At 33.0% G+C, this 10,812-nt stretch overlaps 1 protein-coding gene across 1 annotated transcript; it reads right to left on the bottom strand.

Annotated features, from left to right (window-relative positions):
* Window positions 1-2,560: 2,560 nt before the first annotated feature.
* Window positions 2,561-8,783, bottom strand: LOC103997199 (furostanol glycoside 26-O-beta-glucosidase). Its single transcript, XM_009418370.3, has 13 exons — window positions 8,453-8,783; window positions 8,291-8,360; window positions 7,886-7,944; window positions 7,712-7,787; window positions 7,427-7,504; window positions 7,240-7,327; window positions 6,488-6,737; window positions 6,155-6,270; window positions 5,836-6,056; window positions 5,575-5,606; window positions 4,358-4,457; window positions 3,945-4,053; window positions 2,561-2,914 (listed from the first exon to the last, which is right to left on the bottom strand). The coding sequence occupies exons 1-13, from the start codon at window positions 8,720-8,722 to the stop codon at window positions 2,746-2,748; spliced, it is 1,638 nt and encodes a 545-aa protein (XP_009416645.1). The 5' UTR covers window positions 8,723-8,783; the 3' UTR covers window positions 2,561-2,745.
* Window positions 8,784-10,812: the final 2,029 nt, after the last annotated feature.

Raw genomic sequence — 10,812 nt, forward strand, 5'->3', positions numbered from 1 at the left:
GTGACACTGCCTGCCACTCCTTAAAGCTCTCTCTCCGTTTAGATAAATGTTAGATAACTTATATTGATGGTGACTTTGTTCAAGAAGCCATCTAATTCTCCAAATGATTTGGAAAGCAACTTAACCTTATGTCTCAGGTTTGGTGCGTTTTTTTTTTTTTTAATCTTTCTACATTTGTTAATGTAAATTTTAATTTTTTCTATGTCATAATTAATGATCATTAGATAAAATTTACGTTGATGGATGATTGAGATGTTAGATAAAAAAGATGGTGAGTTCATGACAAGATGCTTGCGCTAATCTTGAAGTTGTTATTGCCACAAAGATCGCTATCAAGTTTAGATGACAAAAGATAGACTTGTTAGGATGATCGAGTTGTTAGCTTAGGGAGATGCTAACCCTAACCCTTATTCGATCCCTGTGTGCTTTGATTTCTTGTTGTAGCCTCCTCGAATGTCTCTCTCGAATGTTATCATAAGTATATGATGAGATTGACCGAAATTTGTATGCAATATAGATTAGAGAAAATAGAAAAGACAAAAAAAATATCATATAATAGGCTTAATTGGATTGGATCTTGGATTGATGATGCTCTAGAGATTAAGATGGGCAAGGACAGATCCGATCGATGTGTGTACTTTTAAGTAATATACCAGACAGTCTTCTTTTAGGTGATGATCACGACAGAATCGTGTGCATGCTCCCACAAGGACAAACAATTTGTCCCGAGAACTCGAAAGACACTTTGTGCGCGCGCGTTTCAATCAATTTAAGGTTAATGTTGTCCGAGACATGTGTTTATTTAGGACAAAAGGAGGAGCTCAGTATAATGTTTCACAAACATTTCTCTTCTTTTGTTTTTTCTTGTTCTTTATATCATTTAAATTATATAATGGGATTTTTACATATCGAGTCTTCTGAAGTTTTTTGAATTGCGTATTTTTCTATATTCCTTTTAATTTTAATTCCTTCCATTAGCACTCGCCCATTTTGATCCGGTTATTTGGATCAAATAAGAAATCATCGGGCAGTTCGGGCGTTCCCGATCATGCACGAGTTAGAAAGAATGCACTGTCAACTCCACCCACGTGCGAAGAGTCAGAAAGAGAATTCGAAGAATTGAGATCGTGACCCCTCACATGGCGGTACTTTGAGGGAATGAATAAGTAGCGTTCATAAAGTGATCGCCCAACCCTGAATTGACTCAGTGGTGATTCAATTATTCGACAACGATTCCAAATGTCCGACGATTATACATAAGATTAATTTTCTTCTTACTCCATGGGATTTTGTTATAAATCTCTTAAATTTTTATAATTTACTTACATCTAAAATATTTTTTATATTTTTAAAAATATAATATATAAGTTTCTTTCGTCAAGATTGAGTTAATATTCGTTAGAGTTTACTCATAATAAATTATTAATATAATAATATATATTTTATGATTAAGATCTATTTTAATTCTTGTGATTTTAATCATGAACTTCTTAAATCATAATAATTTACTTTTATTTAAAATAACTTAAACATAGTATATAAACTCTTTATGTCAAGTTTGAGTTAACAGACATGAGAATCTGTTTACGTGATATATTGATTCATAATAAAATATTAATATAATTATATGTATATTTTAAATTTTTAAAAAAAATTAAGATTTTCGTCAATAACAAGAATGCAAACGATCACCAACGGCAACACCGCTGTTATCTATAAGGGTATCGTTTTCTGCTTGTGAAGCAGAAAACGAAGTCATCTACTCTTCTATGTGATCAGGTTATGTGGGGGATGAGGAAGCCAATGGGCGGGCTTTTGACTCCAGCGGCTGGCTGAAGACCGGCGATCTCTGCTACTTCGACGGCGATGGGCTCCTGTTCGTGCTGGACAGGTTGAAGGAGCTGATCAAGTACAAAGCCTACCAGGTTCGCGCAGCAACTGTCTCTTCGTGGAAGAACGAGTGTTCAACAGTGATAACGTGGGTGAGCTGCAGGTTCCACCGGCGGAGTTGGAGCACCTGCTACAGTCGCTACCAGGAGTCGCCGATGCTGCTGTGGTTACCATTCTCTCTCTCTCTCTCTCTCTGTGCAAACGGCAGTTATCCTGATGCGGAAGCAGGTCAAATACCCGTGGCGTTCATAGTGAGGCAACCAGGCCACGACCTAACACAAGCACAAGTCATGGGTTTCGTTGCAGAGAAGGTTATCTCCCTCATCCATCTCCTTCAGAGCGCAGAACCAACCAAGATCAAAGCTGACGCGTCTCATGTGTGTTACAGGTAGCAGCATACAAGAAGAAGTTTCGCGGAGTTGTGTTCACGAACTCGATTCCCAAAACAGCGTACGGGAAGATCCTGAGGTCCCAACCGCGCAACCATGTCGAGACTGTGAAGTGGCAGACTACGTGCGACACAGTCCCATGCATCTTATGCCATCTCTATGGAATATGACTAGAAGTTGTTGTTATGGTTGATCGGATCTTTCTGTGAAGTCGACATCATTCATTGCTACCTCCAAATATAAACAAAGACCATTGCAATCACGCACTAAAAATCATGATGGATTCACACAAGAAAGAAAGATTTCCATAGCATCAAACTACAAATCACAAAGGATCAAGTTTCATTACACACAAACTTGTACTAATCAATGCTTGAGGAAATAATCACTCGACCCCTCTTTATTCTCATCATCTCCTTTGACCATCATCATCATGGCCAAAGGAGGGAGCATCTCAAGCAGGAGCTTAGGAGTGAAGGAACCGAGTGTACCAATTGGCAGATGACTTGAGGTGGCGATTGAGATTGTTGTCATAGTCAATGTAGGTGAGCCCGAAACGTTGGGTGTAGCCTTGCTCCCATTCAAAGTTGTCTGTGAGAGCCCATGCAAAGTACCCTTTTACACATACTCCCTGTCTGCAATGACGAAAGCAGAATACGATAGAAGATCGATCAGAATTTTCTTTTCACTATATAGCTCTGACTATTTAAATTAAATTCAATCTTTTTTTATAGCAGATCACAAGAGTAAGGAACATTAAATAGAAAAAGGATGAGAGAAGAAAGCAAGAAGAGGGTGAAGATGGTATATAAATTTTTACTGTGGTAGAATAAAGTGGATTTTCGGTCTGTAATGGACCATTTTACCTTTTGTTGTGCAACTGTTCAGAGCTTGTAAAGTCTGTTTGTAATTTGCATTGTCTATGAAGTATTTTTCGGAGATGTTTGCTTGTGGATCCCGATTGAGGCGTTCTCTCTAACCCGTTCTCTCTTTTGTTGGTCCTAAGGGACAATGGGAGGCTTCGGGGAGGCTGACCTTTGCGGACGGACACGCAAGGGTGCCGCACGACTTAGGCAAAACCAGCTAAGTACTTGACGTGGAGTCGCAATATATACACACACTCATCAAAACAAGTTTTCTATTGAAAGAATAGTGGATTTTGAAATAGCTAATTTAAATGACAAACTAAATTGAAATTTCTTCCATGCATGGAACCATCATAATACCCAAATGATATGAATAGTGGATTTCTTTGGTTGTTTATATGGGAAAGAAGATGACAATAATCATAACAACAATGTGATGATTAACTTATTAAAAAAATAAATATTTAATCTCAAAAATAGCCTTCTAATTTTGACAATATGCTATTGATTTTTTTTTTGGCTTTGCTAAGTTTCTTCCTAACAAATCAATCTTTTAAGTTCATATTACTCTAAACATTGCTAAATACATAGCTTTTTATATACCTTAGAAACGAAAAAGAATGCATGTACTCGAGCTCAAATAATTAAGACTTACGGTTTTATATGTCTACAAATAATGTGGTTTATTAATAGCATAGTAGATTTTTCAATATTATCGATGCAATAAATTTATTTAAAATCATAGAATCAATTATATAAAGATCTACCAAAGTAATTTACATTGAGATTAATAGCATACCGAATGGCTTGTCGAACCTCAGCTAGATGAACAGAAAGATAATCTATTCTGAATTGATCTTCCAAAGCTTCGTCCAAGGGCAGTTTTGGGTTATCCAACTCACATGTTCCTACAAATAATAACTTAAAATTAATGTACCAATGAATTGTTATGTTAAGCAACTTCTTATACTACTTGAATAAATTGATGCATAATTGTTTTTTTATTTAAAATATAGCTCCAAAAAATATATATATATATATATATATATATATATATATATATATATATATATATATATATTTATATTTCATGCATCATTCGTTATGCTTAAACACAAAGCTTTCGAGTTCATATTTAAGACATCAATTTCACAATCCAATTCTATAAGCTAACTCTAAACTTCATAAAATAGTGATGAGATTTCTACTAACCGTTCTCAGTAATGTAAATATGCGGATTTTGATATCTCTTCTTCATATGTAATAAAAGTTCTTTCATACCATGAGGATAAACATTTATCCAAGTGCCTTGCTGCAACAAAGAAACATAAATATATTGACTATTTAGGCATAAGAATTAATGTAGAACAAGCAAGCATTATGCATGGATAACACAAATAAATAATATAATAATTGCATTGATAAAAGTTAGGTAATATTATGAATCTATGAGCTCATATAGTTGCATTAAGAATATGGAAACTACTAAAATAATTTTCAATTTGCATAGACTCAATTGAACAAGTGATGGATGTATGAATGTGGAAGGTGATAGATAAAATGTCTAAAGTTTGGATAAAGGAATTAAAATGCAACTACCTATTATATTCGATATTATTCCTTCCTTAATCTAGAAAATGTATATTTTGTTATAGTATATATTAAGAGTTATAGGAGCGTAAATTGTCGGATCAAACCAGAAAACCAGAAATGAACCTAATGGTTTGATCACATAAATGAATCGAAAATAAAAGATGATTGGTTTTATTATCATAAAATATATCAATGTAATTATAGAGATAAAATGTATATATGTGTTCCAAAAAATATAGTGCATTTTATCTTCATGAGTGAAATAAATTTCATGGCTATTATAATTATAATTAGGAAAGCTGTGGCAACTAAATATAAAATATATTAGCTATAATTCTTATTTCTTATGGAAATCAGATATGCTTGACTTCATGTAATCAATTTCTTTATACACCGGTTATTTAAATTATATAATACTCATTAATAACTAATTCCATAAGAACAAAAATATAAAAGTATATCATTTGGTAATTGTTCATTTAAACTAAAAACAAAATGAATGAGCCACTTCATATGGCACTAAAATATATAATGCATACCATTTATCATCAAATAAAAAGGAAAAAATGTTTGTTTGAATCTTTTATTTAAGTTAGTTATTTTCTGACATTACTTGTAAATACTGTGTCACATTAATACAATATACAAGATAATAATTAATTAATTATATATATATGTATGTATATATTTTCATGAGGGCTAATCTAAAGAATAACACAAACAAAGAGTTACACACATCTAAATATACACATAAGTCTAGTGTATATGATCTACAAAATTTTGGTGATATAGAATATCAGAAAAAATTAATGGAATCAATGAAAATATGAGCTTACAAGTTCTCCGATTGGGACATTATTTTTAGAATCTGCAGAAAGGAAATAAAAACACATTAGATAAAGTAACAAAAATTATGTGATGTAGTCTACAATAGAAAAAAAGAAAGGAAGCCTATTAAATTATTTAAGAAATATTATTTAAATAAAAACATAAATAAATTTATCTTCAAAGGTAGCATTTCATCTGGTGGCTATGTCAAATAAATTAATAATATAAATAGAAAGAAATTTTGATGAGATTTAAGGATATCAACATACCAAGTTGCTCAGCATATGAATCAGTAATACTAAGGATAGGTGTGTAGTTTGGAGACATCGGTGTTGCCTTTGCATATCTTGAAGTGTAATAGTTAAGCCCAATGAAATCATAAGAGCCTTTGATCATCTCTGCCTCATCGTTTGTGAAATATGGGAGCCTCTCTTTAACTAATGCCCTCATAATAAAAGGATAGTCTCCATAAACTAAAGGATCCATATACCTAAATATGATGAAAAAATATATTAGCTAATCATCCACTTCAATTCACACAAATATGTATATGCATTGTCTTAATACAAGAAGACATTATGTACTAACCATCCAAGCATGAAGTCAATAGCCCTATTGGCTGCTTCTATATCTTGATGAGATGTGGAATATGGTTCAAACCACATGCTCACAAGCGTTATTCCTACTTCACCTTCTTGAATTGCCTGAAATAAAATGTATATTAATCTAAATTACTCTAAAGAAAAATAATTTATGTTAATGCAAAAATATAATTATCAAAATTAATTCGAATATCGGTCGGTCGTAAGCAATCTAAATTTTTAAGACAAAAGGCATAGGTTTTTTAGTATAATGAAGAGTTATCAAATTTTTAGTCAAAAGGTAAGCAAATAGAAAAATACCAACCAACTTCACAATTACCTTAAATTCTTTCTTGTACAAAGTAGCAGCAGCTGCATGAGCTAAGATGAGGTTGTGAGTAACAATGTAAGGTTCTTTCAAGGAATCACCCACTGGGCATCCTAAGAGTTGAGAACATCTCCCTGGTGCATGTTTGCCAAGGGAGTACCCCATGCTACTAAAAGACCATGGCTCATTTAATGTGATCCAATGCTTCACTCTGTCACCAAATTTTTGAAAGCATACACTTGCAAAGTTTTTGAAGTCATTCCTGTGGAAAAATAAAATAAGATGATATCAGATTACATGACATGTCTAACATAATTATTCTTACAAAAAAAATATATATATATAGAAGCATGATACTTGGATGGAAGGAATCCCAGTAAGAAAATTTTGCACTAAAAATTATTTTTTTAGCATTTTAAATTACTAATTAGTTTTTAAAGATAATGATAAAAAAGCAACTGACAAAGGGATTCATAACATGTGTAATGGCTCAAAGGTTTTGGAACACAGTATGTATTTTTTGTTGGTTGATATTTTAGAACACAGTGAAGTTTGACTGTATCTTCTTTCACAAATTTCATCTTAGGCAATGATTTATTTATACTCTTTGAATAACTACACAGTATGTGAGGATTATCATGTGAACATCAATCAAGATTTTGGTGAAGTAATACCTAAACTACAAAATTTGCTACCATATAAATTAACTTCATTATTATTGTCAAAGCCTTATGGAAGAATCATGAGTTGACTCAGATGCTTACACTATCTTACTACTCAAGAAACCTCCATATGCATCTTCCAATGCTTGTGGCACATCCCAATGGAAAAGAGTCACATAGGGTTTGATACCTAGACATTTAGAAAATAAAGATAAATCCATTTTACATGTAATTTCAGTAAGATAATAGAGTATTAGATAGAATGATTATTGAACATTTTTTTTCTCACCATTTTTTAGGAGTTCATTGATGAGATCATTGTAGTACTTGATTCCTTCTTGGTTTATGCCACCTTCTATTGTGCCCTCTGCATGCAAGAACATTGTTATATGCTTAGTCATTGCATAGATATACAAAACAGTGTGGTAAACTCCTCCCTCTCCTTCAATAAAAAATATCATTAGATAAATTGTATCACTGATGATATAACACTTAATATTGTTCCAAATGATTTGGTCCACATTATTAGCAATATCCATATAGAATAGAATAAGAGGGAAATAAAAAGGCTTACTTGGTAAGATTCTTGACCAAGAAATGGAAAACCTATAAGAATCCATGCCCATATTCTTCATAATCTCAATATCATCCTGTAATTAAAATAAGGTCTTAATCACATGATTTAAAAGTACAAAAAACATGAAAACTCAATTAAGAGATTTGACCTTTTGTAACCCCATTTACTTACTTTGTACCTGCGATAGGAATCAGTCGCTACGTCCCCATTTTTCTTGTCTGCAATTTTTTCTGGAAAACAAAGTATCATTAACCTAAGAAATCAATCTACAAATAAATAATGCATATAAGAAGCAAAAATCCAAAGGCTCAGCTTCGACACATTAAAGGGATAGGTTACACTTTCCATGTTTGTCGAGCATTTGGAGTCAAATCCATCAAAAGTTTACTCTCTCTTTTTTCGAATAAAAATATATTTGTATTATATTAAATGACATATATGATGTTTACACGTGGACTCACATATAGATCTATCACTTTGTGCAATAGTATCTTATAGAGCTTAGATATCTCAATACACAAACATATATATACAAACACAAGTTTGCACACTTGTGTCATTGTTAAGGTCAAAAACCTGGATGGTCATGGGTCAAAGTGTCCCATACACTTGGCCCCCTTCCTGCTTCATTCCATGCTCCTTCCACCTGCACCATTATCAACCTCACTTCAGTTACCATTTTGTTGTCTATTTACTACTCTATATAAATGTATCGATATGAGAGAGAGAGAGAGAGACCTGGTAAGCAGCAGAGGCAGCGCCAAAGGCAAAGTCAGGGGGGAAGCTGCTTCTCCCCAAAGTGACATGAGGAGGGAGTGTAGCCGGGGGCTTGACAGCCACATTGCCATTCCCTTGAACAGAACACAGGATGGGAGAGAGGGTTCGTCTGCCATGGCAAGGTTGCACCCTGGCCTTCCCCACGCCCCTCACCCATCCATATTGGCTTGCCTTGGGGAGTTCAAGAGAAGCCAGGGTTCCTTTGTTCAGAGGAACACAAAGGAGAGCCATGGCGATGCTTGCTGTTTCCACTGCAGATGGATAACACACACACACACACACTCCTTATGCTTCTGTGGCGAAGACGAGGCGACCGAGCATGGAGTATATATAACGGAGGCCTCGTTGATCTGGGATCTCGTGCAATGCACGTGACCGATGGTCACGTGTACCGAAGAATACCCTCTTCGCTTGTTTAGTGGTCCTCTCACCCTAATTCGATTCCTATTTAGCTGATGACATGAAGCATTATGCTAAAGGAATGATGCAATGCATCTCTCTCTCTCTCTCTCTCTCTCTCTCTCTCTCTCTCTCTCTATATATATATATATATATATATATATATATATATATATATATATATATATATATATATATATATATATATATATATATATATGAAGGATAAATGATGAAAGTAAGATTTTAGTTTAAAACTTTATAATATATTGTCAAAGTTTTTACTAACTAATATCTTCAATAAATAATGATAAGATTAAAACCCGATCCCTAAGTTTTAAAATTTTTTCATATTTTATATAATATATGAAATATTATTATTATTCTATAGATCGATCCATAAATTAGCCTAATTATTATATAGTTACACTATGTTATGGTATTTTTTTGATAATATTAAAAAATAGCATAACGTAGTATAAAAATATAGTGACATAATGTGTTTCTACAAGTTTTGTAAAAGCACCATAAATATGATGTTTTTTCACTGTATTATAATGTTTTTACTAACACAAAAAGAAAATTATAACAAACACTACACGATAGTATTTTTCTATTACACTATGGTATTTTCTTGGTATTATTGAAAATAGTATAAGGTAGTACAAGAATATTATATTTAGACATATTCATTCGATGGATCGGTTTATAAAAAAATAAAAAATAGATAGGTGATTGAGAATATTCTTATAATCATTTTACTTTTAATCAGTGGATCTCGGTAAACGCTTTCAATTCTTACTTTTGATCATTTTCTTGAACTCTCCTCACTAACTTTGGCTCTAATATCCTTCGATTATTATCATTATCGGACAATGCTCTTAGTCCTTTTTTTAATTTCTTCTCAGACATAAATATGTCATAGTAAATTAATCCATTAGCCTAATGATATTGAAACTCAAATTGACACAAGTATTTCTATAAAAATAATAAACTATATGGGATCAAATATCTAATGGAAGTGGTAAAGTATATTTAGGTATTTAAAATATGATTTTTAAATCAAATAATAATTATGAGTAACGTATGAATCCTTAGCCGTTAAAAATTTGTTAGTAAGTCTATCAAAAAAAAAATTATTGAATATAATTTTCAACTCTCAATTTTTAACGAGTAGGTTCGATATATCATCATATCAAACGTAATTTTTGATAAACAAATAGTTTATATCATCACCAAATCAATATTTTAGTATGAAATTATTAGGATCGAAGTCGTCTCCAATCAACTTGTAATATGTTAGAGATGGACTAGTAAATAAAAATCACAACATGATTACAGATTCTCTCCACCATTCTAATGTACAAAAGTGATAGCATTATCTATTTCAAATCCAACGTCTACCATAATATTCTTATCTTGTTGTGCATATGGCAGCATGTGAATCATGTCAACTCAATAAAACTGCTTCCAACTACATGATGACACGTGCTTACATCATGAAAGCGTGGGTAAATCTGCCGTGGTCAACTCTCACTTAATTGCGATGAGCATTGTATGTGTATAGACACTTAGCATCCGACATGGTCAACTCTCACTTAATTGCGATGAGCAATATATATATACAGCAACAGCAGAGACCAAGTCAACTTGCGTTGCCTACCCATGCACAGCACGTAAATGCCATGCACGGTTTCCAAAGCTGGGAAGAAAAAGAAATGATACATCTGACCAGTAAATTTATGCACCTCGCAAACTCCCACCAATTGACAAAAACACAAAAGTATATTGAACTCTTTTTAAGATTTGAATAAGAACTTCGAGGAATTCGGTGGCATTTTCCCAAGTTATAACTCACGTTCCGCAAGATAGATCAGAGAAAACAATGTGAGGGAGGTACTGTTGCTGACGAGTAAACCTTT

Source organism: Musa acuminata, chromosome BXJ3-9, assembly GCF_036884655.1.
Source record: "Musa acuminata AAA Group cultivar baxijiao chromosome BXJ3-9, Cavendish_Baxijiao_AAA, whole genome shotgun sequence".
In the NCBI taxonomy this organism is placed as follows: Eukaryota; Viridiplantae; Streptophyta; class Magnoliopsida; order Zingiberales; family Musaceae; genus Musa; species Musa acuminata.